We start from the raw sequence: 14,103 nt of genomic DNA, 5'->3' as shown, positions 1-14,103 counted from the left end.
CTTATCAAACTCAACACCCAAAAAATAAATAATCCAGTTAAAAAATGGGCAACTCCTGAAATCAATCAATAAACTCCTACAATCAATCCACCAATCAAGCAATCAATAAAAATGGGCAGAAGACATGAATAGACACTTTTCCAAAGAAGACATACAGATGGCTAACAGATATATCACTCATCATCAGGGAAATACAAATCAAAAGTACAAGGAGATATCATCTCACATCTGTCAGAATGGCTAAAATTAACAACACAGGAAACAACAGATGTTGGGAGAGGTTGTGGGGAAAGGGGAACTCTCTTACACTGTTGGTGGGAATGCAAACTGGTGCAGCCACTCTAGAAAACAGTATGGAGGTCCCTCAAAAAGTTAAGAATAGAATTACTCTATGATACAGCAATTGCACTACTAGGTATTTACCCAAAGGATACAAAAATGCTGATTCAAAGTGATACATGCACCCTGATGTTTACAGCAGCATTATCAACAAGAGCCAAATTATAGAGACCAAATGTCCATCAACTGATGAATGGATAAAGAAAATGTGGTGTGTGTGTGTGTGTGTGTGTATATATATACATATATGTATATATATATGATGCAGTATTATTCAGCCATAAAGAAGAAGGTCCTTAACCTACAAGGGTAGACACACAAGGTTAGCAGCAGACCTGTCCACTGAAACTTGGCATGCCAGAAGGGAGTGGCAGGATATATTCATTGTGCTGCATGGGAAAAATATGCAGCCAAGAATTCTTTATCTAGCAAGGCTGCCATTCAGAATAGATGGACAGATAAAGAGTTTCCCAGACAAACAAAAACTAAAGGAGTTTGTGACTACTAGATCAGCCTTGCAAGAAATTTTATGGGAGACTATTTGAATGGAGAGGAAAAAAAAAAAATACCAAAGCAACAAAGACTAGAAAGGACCAGAGAACATCACTAGAAGCACCAATTCTATAACACAATGGCAATAAATTCATATCTTTCAATAATTACTGAGTGTAAATGGACTAAATGCTCCAATCAAAAGACATAGGGTATTAGAATGGATACAAAAAATAAGAACCCAGCTATATGTTGCCTACAAAAGACTCATTTTAGTCGTTAAGACACCTACAGATTTAAAGTCAGGGAATAGAGAACCACTGGTTATGCTAATGGATGTTAAAAGAAGGCCAGAGTAGCCATACTTATATCAGAAAAAACTAGATTTTAAAACAAAGACAGTAACAAGAGATGAAGAAGGACATTATATTATATTTAAGGGATCTATCCATCAAGAAAATCTAACAATTGTAAATATGTATGCTCCCACTTGGAGACATCCAAATATATAAATCAATTAATAGAAAACATAATGAAACTGAATGATAATAATACCATTAATAGTAAGGGACTTTAACACCCCACTTACAACAATGGACATATCATCTAGGCAGAAAATCAACAAGGAAAAAATGGCTTTGAATGACACACTGGACCACATGGACTAAACAGATATATTCAGAACACTTCATCCTAAAGCAGCAGAATACACATTCTTCTTGAATGCACATGGGACATCCTCCAGAACAGATCACATACTGGATCACAAATCAGCTCTCAACAGGTAGAAAAAGATCAAGATCATACCATAGATATTTTCAGATCACAACATTATGAAACTTGAAATCACAAGAAAAATTTGGTAAGCCCTCAAATACAATGGAGGTTAAAGAACATCCTACTAAAGAAAGAATGGGGTAAACCAGGAAATTAAGGAAGAAATTAAAAATACACGAAGCAAATGAAAATGAAAACATGACAGTCCAAACTCTTTGGACTTTCATGTTGGACTTTGGGATGGGAAGAAGTTACTGCCTTTCTTCTCCTCTAGGAATTTGATGGTTTTTTGTCTCACATTGAGATCTTTCATCCATTTTGAATGTATTTTTATGTATAGTGTAAGAAAGTGATCCAGTTTCATTCTTCTGCATACTTTTCTAAGAGGAAAGTATATTGTAATTCAGGCCTATTTAAGAAGCAAGAAAAATCTCAAATACACAACCTAACCTTACACCTAAAGGAGCTAAAAAAGGAACAGCAAATAAAGCCTAAAATCAGCAGAAGGGAAATAAAAAAAAATACAGAACAGATAAATAAAACTAAGAGCTGGTTCTTTGAAAGAATAAACAAAATTGATGAACCTCTAGCCAGATTTACCAAAAAGAAAAGAGAAAGGAACCAAACAGATAAAATCACAAATGAAAAAGGAGAGATCAGAACCAACACCACAGAAATGTAAACAATTATGAGAATATTACGAAAAACTATATGCCAACAAACTGGGCAATCTGGAGGAAATGGACAAGTTTCTAGAAACATACAAACTACAAAAACTGAAACAGGAAGAAATAGAAAATTTGAACAGACCCATAATCAACAAAGAAATTGAATTAGTAATAAAAAACCTCCTAACAAACAAAAGCCAGGGCCAGATGGCTTTCCAGGGAAATTCTCACCAGATATTTAAAGAACAGTTAATATCTCTTCTTCTCAAACTGTTACAAAAAATAGAAATGGAAGGAAAGCTTCCGAACTCATTCTATGAAGCCAGCATTTCCTTGATTCCAAAACCAAAGACCTCACTAAAAAGGAGAAATACAGACCAATATCCCTGATGAACATGCATGAAAAAATTCTCAACAAGATAGTAGCAAATCAAATTCAACAGTACATTAAAAGAATTATTCACCATGATCAGTGGGATTTATTCCTGGGCTGCAAGTGCAGTTCAATATTCACAAATCAATCAACATGATACACCACATTAATAAAAGAAAGGATAAGAACCATATGATCCTCTTAATAAATGCAGAAAAAGCATTTGACAAAGTATAGCATCTATTCTTGATAAAAACCCTCAACGAAGTAGGGATAGAGGGAACATACCCCAACATCATAAAGGCCATTATGAAAGACCCACAGCTAATATCCTCCTCAATGGGAAAAAACTGAAAGCTTTTCCTCTATAGTCAGAAACAAGACAGGGATGTCCACTCTCACCATTGTTATTTAACATAGTACTGGAAGTCTTAGCCTCAGCAATCAGACAAGAAAAAGAAATAAAGCCTCCAAATGGCAAAGAAGAAGTCAAACTTTCACTATTTGCAGATGATATGACACTCTATGTAGAAAACCTGAAAGACTCCAAAAAATTGCTGGAACTAATACACGAATTCAGCAAAGTCACAAGATGTAAAATCAATGTGTAGAAATCTGTTGCATTTCTACACACCAATAATGAAGCAACAATAACCTAGAATTCAATCAAAATTTATGAGACAGACACAACAAGAAAATCAAACAGAATGAGACTTACAGATGACTGTCGGCATGATCACACAATGAACTTTAAAATAACTATGATCAGGGACACCTGGGTAGCTCAGTCAGTTAAGCATCAACTTTGACACAGGTCATGACTTCATGGTTGGTGAGTTTGAGCCCCACTTTGGGTTCTCTGCTGTCAGTGCAGAGCCCACTTCAGATCCTTTGTCTTCCTCTCTCTCTGCCCCTCCCCCCACTCATGCGCACGCTCTCTCTCTCACTCAAAAATAAACACTTAAAAAAATAATAACTATGATTAGATTAATATGTTGAAGGATTTCATGGAAAAGGAAAACATGCGTGATAGAATTTCAGCAAGAAAACTATTATTAAGATATCAAATGGTAATGTAAAATATACGAAGCACAATATCAGAAACAGAATTCCCATGATGAGTTTATCCAGAGACTGGACACAGATGAAGAAAGGATTAGTAAACTTGAACACAGATCAATCAAAATTATCCAACATGAATTATAAAGAGAAAAAGAGTAGAATAACAGATCAGATCAACTAAGAGCTGTGAGACACTAGTAAATGGTCTAATGTACATGTAATTGGAATCCCAGAAGGGGAACAAACAACAAGAACACAAGGCAAAAAATATTTGAAGAGGTAAGAGATGAAAATTTTCCTAACCAAACAAAAGACAACAAACAATAAATCCACTATTTCAGAGAACCACAAGGAGGATAAATACTTTGTATGTCACACACATTTATATACATATATCCATATCCATACCTAGATCCATCAAAGAATTTTATACTCAATAAGAGTATCTTTCAAAATAGAAAAAAAAAAACTTTTCCTAATAATCAAAAATTGACAGAATTCATTGCTCATAGACCTGTACAACAAGAAATGTTTAAGAAATGAAGAGAATTACAAAGGGTAAAAATGAGAGCAAATATTTCAAAAATTTCTCATGTTACTTGTTTAAAAGATACTGCCTAAAGAAAAGCAATAACAAGGCATAACAAAGGATGAGAGGAAATGGAACTTTATGGTACTGAGATTCTTATGCTATACATGTAGTGGTATAATATTATTTGAAAGTAGACTAGGTTAAAATGTATATTATGAACTACAGATGACCAGTAAAAAATAAGAGATATAAGTAAAAAGCTAATGGTAGAGATAAAATAGAATTATTGTTAAAACTCAACTGATCCAAAAGATAGAAGGAAAAAGAACAGATGAGACAAATAGAATATAAGATGGTAGATTTAAATCTAACCACATCCATAATTACATTAATGTAGATGATCTAAAGATATGAATGCTCATAGCAGGTGAGGCTACAGTGTAGGAGGCGGGGAGTGCAGGAAGTATAAGGGAACTCTCAGTATCTTCTACTCAATTTTTGCTGTGAACCTAAAACTACTCTAAAAAATAGGTCAGTTGAAAAAAATTCACACTCATTATTGTAAATATTTGTCTGTCAATCCCTGAATTAAGCTCCAGAAAGGTAGGGACTGTATTTATCTTGTTCCCTGCTGTATACTCAGTGCCTAGAAAAATGCCCAACACATTGTTAAGTCCCTGCTTTCCTGATACATTTTATTTGTGGGAGAAGGTCGAGTGGTGCCTGGGAATGAATAAATCAATATATAGATGAATTATTAATAACAAAAGATATAATGTAATAAAAATGGACTGTAAGAAACACATTCCTAACTAAATCTTCCATTAAATGTTCTAACTAAACTAAATGTTATTGATTAAACATCTTTTACCATTATCTGTTGATCTCTAAATATACTGCTCCAATAAAAAAAATACCCTGGAAAAAAAAAACCCTCAAAATCGCTGAAAACACAAAAATAACCCTAAGTACATGATAGGAGTGCAAAAAACACATATACATTTTATCTTTTAAGGACAATATATCTAATGAAAACAAAATGTAGAAGTACCAACTAAATATCACTGGAAAGACAAAGGTGGATATTTTCAGATTATGAGAAAGGTGAGTATTTTCAGATTTTCTTTGAATGAAACTATTTAATCCTTTCTTTCTAGTAACCAGTCAAAACAAGTTTTCCTAAAGCTAAGTTTTCATTTAGCAATTCAGTCAGATAATTATTCTGAAAACATCTATTTAAACACAAAATGGGTGTACAAGAAACACAAAGCACTTAGCAGTAAATCACCTCTGCATCCACTCTACAGGACAAAACATGCCTTATTATGTTGCACAACTGGCACTATAAAAGGTTTACTCTGTTATCTCTTTTGAAGTAAATAATAGTCTTTTTAAAAAATTAAAGCTAAAAGAAAAACCACTTACTACTAACAATCAGCTAATCTATTTCCTTCAAAAAGGAAAAATTTCAAAATAATAGTGTGTTTTATTTCCATATTCTTAATATAGTTTGAGTAGATAGGTCAGCATATTAATTCACTAAGAACCTACTATGCCACTGAGAATCTGGAATCTTTCATAAACCTAAATATATGTTTATCTAGGAGTATACATTTATGGAAACCAGTTTAAATGGAAAAAAAGTAACTGTCCTACTCAATTTTTCCTTACCGTACTTACTGGAAAATTATCCCACTTAATTCCCCCTCCTTTGGCTTCTTTTTAAAAACTATTTTCAATGTTCTCTAATTTGCTAACATATTAACTTTTATATATTCCAAAGGTCTAATTAGTAACTGTTTTCATAAACTTAAAATAAAAAACAAAGCAATGTTTGACAAATATAGTACCTGACAGAGGATGTTCTTGGTCCATGATCTCTGGAATCCATTACCCAACCAACATGACACTCTAGAGGGGGATTTGTACTATGCCTTGTTTTTCTCTTTCTTGGACTCTAAAGAAAAAGAAGTCAAACATTGCAATGATTTGAGTAGTGTGAACTTCACAAGTAAATTAAAACCCTCTGACTATAAACTAGCTCAAACATTTTCATACTGTGGATGACACATTATGAAATCACATGAAGTCACAAAACTCAAACATCTCACATACAAGTTGCAAAACTTAAAAGGTCTTTTGCCTGGTTTCAACACAAGGATTAAAGGAAATACAACTTAGTATGATTCTTCATTATACCTTCTGATCAACTTTAATTACACCACCAAATTGGAAAGAAGTTATTCCTTAACCTGAGAAAACATCAATCACTATGGTGAAATATCATTTTTAAATGAATTTTTACAACCTAAATCATATATTTTAAAAAATGTGATAGAAACTAAAACATCTCATTTTGTAATGTTAAAGGATACAAAATGCAGGCTTTATATTCCTGGTTGTTTTGTGTACCTTTACATCAATAGCCTTTGGTTCTTTAACAACAGGATAAAATCTTGGTGTTTTGTTTGGATCTTGTAACCTGGGTGTTCGAGGTGTTTTAGGTGACCTTGCAGGATAAACTCTAGGAGATTCTGGAACTGCTGTGGGTAATGAAAGGGCCATTGTTGCTGAAGATATTTCTGAAACATCAAACAGCTTCTGAGCTAATTCATCACTCAAATCTGCAAAATAAAAATCTTGTTAAAAGTTACTTAGATGATAAGAAAATATTTTACTTGAGAGCAAGGGTAATTCTGAAATTTTCTACTCTCAAAAGATTTTTTTCCTCAGAAACATTTCAAATATATAAGAATAAAAAATAAACACTTGTCTGTACATCACCTAGCCTTACCAAGTTTTAATTTTGCTATATCTGTTTGACTTTTTTAAAAAGAAAAGTAAGCAGAAGCCCACTGTATAACCTTCCCCAATCCCATTTTGCTTTTCCTCATCAGAGACAACCAGGCTCTCGAATTTGGTACTTTTATCTATAATTATATACATATATGTAATACCATTATTTGCATAATTAGCTTTACATAAGTGACATCATACTATATGTACCATTTTGCAAGTTTTTGCAGTCATATCTTGTTTGATACTTGATTATTCAAGTTCTACTCATATAGCTTTGGTTCATTCATTTTCACTGCAGAATATTATGCTGTTATACAAATATATCAAAATTTATACATTCTCCTGAAGATGCACATTTATGTTATTTCCAGATTTTTGGTATAATCAACGATGCTACAGAGAACATTGTTAAATATTTCTCTCTGTATAGGTGTGAGCATGTCTCTAGGGTTTATATGTAAAAAAGAAATGTTTACTAAAACGGCACATGCATCTTTATTTTGAGAGAGAGAGAGAGAGGAAGGAGGGAGGGAGGAAGAGAAAGAGAGAGAGAGACAGGGAGAGAGAGAGAGAGAAAGGGAGAGAAGGACAGAGAAAGAGAGAGGGACAGACAGAATCCCAAGCAAGCTCCATGCCATCAGCATGGAGCCCGAGGTGGGGCTCAGTCTCATGAACTGTGAGATCATGACCTGAGCCAAAATCAAGAGTAGGAGGCTTAGGGGCACTTGTACCCCAATGTTTACAGCAGCACTTTCAACAATAGCCAAATTATGGAAAGAGCCTAAATGTCCATCAACTGATGAATTGATAAAGAAATTGTGGTTTATATACTCAATGGAATACTACTTCGCAATGAGAAAGAATGAAATATGGCCTTTTGTAGCAATGTGGATGGAACTGGAGAGTGTTATCCTAAGTGAAATAAGTCATACAGAGAAAGACAGATACCATATGTTTTCACTCTTATGTGGATCCTGAGAAACTTAACAGAAGACCATGGGGGAGGGGAAGGAAAAAAAAGGGAGGGAGCCAAACCATAAGAGACTTAAAAACTGAGAATAAACTGAGGGGTGATTGGGGGTGGAGGGAGGGGAAAGTGGGTGATGGGCATTGAGGGGGTAGAGGGAGGGGAAAGTGGGTGATGGGCACCTGTTGGGATGAGCACTGGGTGTTGTACGCAAACCAATTTGACAATAAATTTCATATTAAGAAAAAAAAAAAAAGACTAGGAGGCTTAACTGACTAAGCCACCCAGGCATCCTGGCACATGCATCTTCTGATTTACTAAGTACTGATTGCCAAAGTGCTTTCTATAATGGTTTCACCAATTTATATTCCCACCAGTAGCATGAAAAAGTCTCAGCAATTTAATATACTCGTCAAGACTGGTTTCGTTTAGACGTTTAAATATTTTTCCATCTCATGATATTTGAATGGTATTTGTATTTGGGGTTTTGTGTGTGTGTGGGGGGGGTTTTGTGTGTGTGTGTGTGTGTGTGTGTGTGTGTGTTTAATTTCAAGTTTTTATTTAAAATCTAGTTAGTTAACATATGGTAATATTGGTTACAGATGTAGAATTTAGTGATTCACTTCCATATAACATCCAGTGCTCATCACAAGTTGTACTCCTTAATATTCCATCATGCATTTAGCCCATCCCCCACCCACCTCCTTCCATCAACCCTTAGTTTGTTCTCTATAGTTAAGAGTTTCTTATGGTTTGCTTCCCTATTTTTCCCCTCTTCCTCTATGTTTATTACTGGTGAGGTTGAGCATATTTTCATATATATAGTCATCATTCACATTTCCCCTATCATGAGTTTACCACCATATCCTCAGACTATATTTCTATTGGGTTGTTTTACTTATTAGTTTGTGGAAATATTATGGTAAGATACTAATAGTAAGCAAGTAGAATGTAGACTGTTTCTGTATGGTTTTTCTTCAGACTTACCAACTTCTTTTGATTCATACAATGGATTTTTGTTTATCATTCAACAAATATTACCAAGTACCTGCTATATGCCAAGCACTATTCTAGAAACAAGGTTGTAAACTCAAAAGTGAACTTAACCACTTTATTACCTAATTTCCCCATTTCTTCTCCCAATCTGTTATCAGAATGATATAATGATATAATAATGATATTCGGCGGGGGGGGGGGGGCAAATTAGGTCATTTCATGTCTCTACTTAAAATCCTCAGTGTTTCCCTTTTGCCTCTGGGAGAAGTCTAGTCTCTTTATCATGGCATATGAGACTTGACTGATTTTGACTTACCTATTGTCTTTCTCCACTTCAATTTTAGTGCCCCAGATAGGAACCTACTTGTTTCTATTTTCTTGCTTCTCACCTTTTCATATGCTTTTTCCTCTGTCTGAAAGTCCCTTTCCCTTATCTTTTTACACCAAATTGAATGCATATCCTTCCTTTAATACCCAGCACAGATGTTACTTTCCCTAGGAATCTATAGCACTTCTTGAATTTCTGCCAATAAAAATAATTCTCTTTTTTTTTTGGTGCCACCTTTACATTTCATCCATTTATTGTTCGATTTATTAAATTAAAATTTATTTTCTTATATATTATCTGATCAGATGCTAAGAACAAGTCCCAGTGCGTTCCTAAAAGCAAGGTCCATAATCTAATATTTGTATACCAGTGCCTAAAACAGTGCTAGGAAAAAAAATATATACCCAGCAAATGACCAATAAATTTAACTGAATTGTGTTAATACAGATTTTCCTTAGACCAAAAAGATAATGCAATCTCAAGGATAAAACTATGATTATACACTGAAAAATATGTTAAATCCAGCACCTCTGTAAAAGAAATATTTTAAAAAGATCTAGGAACATTAACAGTAAGCTTCCTAGCATCCAGATTATGGTCTCCAAATTCCATTTCCATTTCCCACTGATCTGGTCCTCTACAAGGAATAGAGTCTGTAGCATAAAGTATAATATGAGCCTGGGAAATCTTGAGTCAGAAAGCAATGAAATTAAAAAAGAAAAAAACTAGAATAGTTCATAAGGACACAGCAGCAAATTTCAGTGGCCCCACCAGTCAAAAATGAAGTACTTTGACCACTAAAAACAATGATTGAAACTGACTAAACATTTCAAATAAATAAGTTCTACAAGTTCAAAATGGTGCCTTAACATTTAATCACATTTGCAGGTTGCTAGGGCACCAAACTCATTATTCTAAAAACTAACTAAATGCAAAGAAAGAAACAAGCATTTATCCTTTCTTTCCTGGAAAAATTGAATTTCAAAGTATTCAAAGAGTTGATAAAAGAATATTCTTCTTTATAGAATTCTAGGTATGGAACACAGGAATGAGAGAACTAGATGACTATTTGTAACTCTAATGAAATAGAGGGTGTAGGGAATATTCATCAATGACTCTTAAAACCATTTTGTAAAATGTTGAAGGGAGATTCAGCACCAAAGACATGATCCCTGAAAGGAAGAACTGATAAGCTAGACATCACTGAAGTGAAAAAAACATCTGCCCTCCAAATGACACAGTCAAGATAATGAGAAGACAAGTCACAGATCAGAAGAAAATATTTGCAAAAGACACTTCTGATAAAGGACCGTTATCCAAAGTATATAAAGAACTCTTAAAACTCAAAAATAAGAAAACAAACAAACCAATTAAAAAATATGAACAGATACATTAATGAAGATATATATGGCAAATAAGCACACGTAAAGATATTACACATCATGTCATCAGGGAAATGTAAATGGAAATCAAATACCATGACAACCCATGAGAATGGCCAAAGTCCAGAACACTGACAACACCAAATGCTAGCAAGGATATGGAGCAACAGGATCTCTTATTCACTGGTGGTGGGAATACAAAATGATACAGACACTCAGGAAGACAGTTTGGTAGCTTCATACACAAGTAAACATATTCTTCCCATATGATCTAGCAATCACTCTCCTTGGTATATACTCAAAGGAACTGAAAATTTATGTCCACACAAAAACTTGCACATGGATGTTTATTGTAGCTTTACTCATAATTGCCAAAACTTGAAACTAATGAAGATGTCCTTCAGTAGATGAAGGGATAAACTATGGTATATCCAAATAATGGAATATTATGCAGTGCTAAAAACATATGAGCTATCAAGTCAAGAAAAGACATGGAGGAAATTTAAATGCATATTATTAAGTGAGAGAAGCCAATGTGAAAAGCCTATATACTATAGGATTCCAACTATTCAAAATTCGAAACAGGAAAACTATGGAGACAGTTGAAAGATCAATGGTTACCAGAGGTTGGAGATATGGTGGGGGAAGCGTGAATAAGTAAAACACAGAGGATTTTTACTCTGTAGGATACCATAGTGATGGATACATGTCATTATACGTGTGTTAAAACCCACAGAACGTACAACACCAAGAGTGAAACCTAATGTAACGGGTAATTATGATGTGTTGGTGTAGGTTCAACTGTAGGTACAATTGTAACAAAGGTACCACTCTGATGTGGTATGCAGCTGTGAGGAAGCAGCATCCTTCCCCAGACTGGTGATGGTTATGTAAGCTGGGGACAGGGAGTAAATGAGAAATCTCTGTATCTTACTCTTAATTTTACTGTGACCCTAAAAGTGTTCTAAAAAAGTCTTTAGAAAAAAATGTTCAAGAGAAACTTTATGATGAATGGACAAGGCCAATAACATCTAAACCCAATAATCAATCACAGCAGCAGTAAAAGACAGCCTAAAAGACAATATGATGTAATTGGAAGTAAACAGCTCCTCTAAGAAACAGTCTTGTCACCACAGAAATAAAAATGCGAATATACTAAATCTTCTACATCTAAATACTAGTTCATAAGGAATAGAAACAATAAGGAATGTACTGACTGATACCAAGACATAATCAGGTAAATCTGGATTATAAGAAATCTTATGACAAATTAACCAGTTTCTTCAACAAGTCATTGGTATGGAAAAACAAGAGAAGAGGAATGCTTATAGATTAGGAGAAACTTGGGGCGCCTGGGTGGCTCAGTCGGTTAAGCCTCCGACTTTGGCTCAGGTCATGATCTCGCAGTCTGCAAGTTCGAGCCCTGCAACAGGCTCTGTGCTGACAGCTCAGAGCCTGGAGCCTGCTTTGGATTCTGTGTCTCCCCCTCTCTCTGCCCCTCCCCTGCTCATGCTCTGTCTCTGTCAATAATAAATAAACTTAAAAAAAAAAAAAAGATTAAGAGTAACTTAATTGTCCTATCGCTCAAATGCAATTATGTACTTTTTTTGGTCCTGATTCAAACAACCAGTTTGAAAAAGATATATATCAGATATCAGGGAAAACCAAACATAAACTGTGTAGCAGATGATATTAAAGAATTACTGCCAATTTATGTGAAATAATGGTATCATGAAAATTTATATATATACATACATATATGTTTGTGATGTAGAATAGCGTATTTACAGAAGATATTAATTTGAATGAAATGAGATTCAACATGAAATGCCAGAAACAGCTGGGGAACATACAGATGAAAAAGGAATGTCAAACTATTAACAATTGTTGAAATTAGGCAGGATAATTACACAGGGATTCATTAAACAGCTCTATTTTTTATCTGAACATTTCCATATTAAAAATTAAGTTTCATTTCAGTTTTATATTTTATTCCAAATTTAATTACATGTAAATTTTACCCACCAATAAGAGCAGATATATCAATTTTGTGAAGACAAAGACGAATATTTTGTTATCTCAAAAGAACCATTTTATAAAATTTTTATAGCAGATACCAATTTATAATATTTTGAGATAAAATTATCAAAATATGGTTAAGATAACTACAAGTACATAAAATATTTATAGTGGATATAAAAATTTTATTACTAGAAATATAACTAATTATGGAGTAAGAATATATTAAAGTTGGCTTTTTATCAACTACAAGCCTAGGATGCTATATGAATATCATCTGGATATTTAACTTCTTAATCAAAATAATGGGACATCCTTGTACAAGAATGTTCAAAGTAGCATTTTTCATCACAGCAATATCTGGAAAAAATAAAAACATCAACTGTCGAATGGATAAGCAAAATGTAGTAAGTCCATACTATAAAATATGACTTAATAAAAAGAAACAAAGTACCAATATAAGCAACAACATGGGTTAACCTCAAATATATTGTATTAGTTGAAAAAGCCAGACACATGACTATATGTCATATAGTTCAATTTATATGAAATTTCTAGGAAGTACAAAAACATACAGATAAAAAGCAGATCACTGGTTACCTCAGACTGAAGTTGAGTGTTGAAACTGACTGCAAATGATCATGAGGGAACTTTCTAGTGTGATGGAACTGTTCTAAAACTGAATTGTGGTGCTACTGCATAACTATACAAAGTCATCTGAACTCATGAAATAATACACAAATGGGTTAATTTTATGCTAAACAAAAGACCAGGCTATCTGCTCTTCAGGGAACCCCAACTGTGACTGTCTGTCATACAATTTCTGCTAAAAGTTTATCAAAGAAGACCGAAAACACAAAGGAGTAGGCTGAAGTCCTCTTCAGGGAGGAGGACTTCAGGGAGGACTAAGGAGAGAGGGCACAGGTGAGTAAGGAGCAGAAAGGGAGAGAGAATCCCACAAGGGGCAGAGAGAGAAAAGAGAGGAGGGGGGAGGGAGAGAGAGAGACAGAAGCAGGGCTCACCCGAAGTGGGGCTCATGTTCACTCAAAGTGGGGCTTGAGCTCACCCGAGGTGGGACTTGTGCTCACAGGATGTGGGATTTGAACTCACGAATTGTGAGGTCATGACCTGAGACAATGTCAGATACTTAACTGACTGAGCCACCCAGGCGCCCAAGAAAGTATTTCTGACAGAAGGAAATGACCTAAGAAGGAAACCTGGAACATCACAGAAGAAGAGCAAAGAGAACGGTAAGAATCTTGATATACATATTCTTTCAAATTCTTTAAAACATACTTGATAGTTAAAAGTAAAAAATATATAACTTTGATGCGGTTTTCAATGAGTGAAGATAATAATATGACTATAG

General features: G+C 34.3%; 1 protein-coding gene across 6 annotated transcripts in view; it reads right to left on the bottom strand.

Moving 5' to 3' along the window:
- Nucleotides 1-14,103, bottom strand: part of LARP1B (La ribonucleoprotein 1B) — a 125,571-nt gene that overhangs the window by 15,379 nt on the left and 96,089 nt on the right. For 4 of the 6 annotated variants that reach the window (XR_007457901.1, XM_049631161.1, XM_049631159.1 and 1 more), the window contains 2 exons: nt 6,656-6,867; nt 6,094-6,200 (listed from right to left, as the gene is read on the bottom strand). Coding sequence is in view for 5 of the 6 variants with exons in the window: in XM_049631161.1 (XP_049487118.1) it covers nt 6,094-6,200; nt 6,656-6,867 (319 nt within the window). In the remaining variant the exon portion in view is untranslated. Of the gene's footprint in view, nt 1-6,093; nt 6,201-6,655; nt 6,868-14,103 lie in introns of those variants that run through there. The other 2 variants (XM_049631160.1, XM_049631166.1) reach the window with 2 other exon arrangements.

The sequence above is a fragment of the Panthera uncia genome, chromosome B1 (assembly GCF_023721935.1).
Source record: "Panthera uncia isolate 11264 chromosome B1, Puncia_PCG_1.0, whole genome shotgun sequence".
NCBI classification, from domain to species: Eukaryota; Metazoa; Chordata; class Mammalia; order Carnivora; family Felidae; genus Panthera; species Panthera uncia.
Note: the sequence above shows the minus strand (reverse complement) of the source record. Positions and strands in the feature narration are given on the sequence as shown.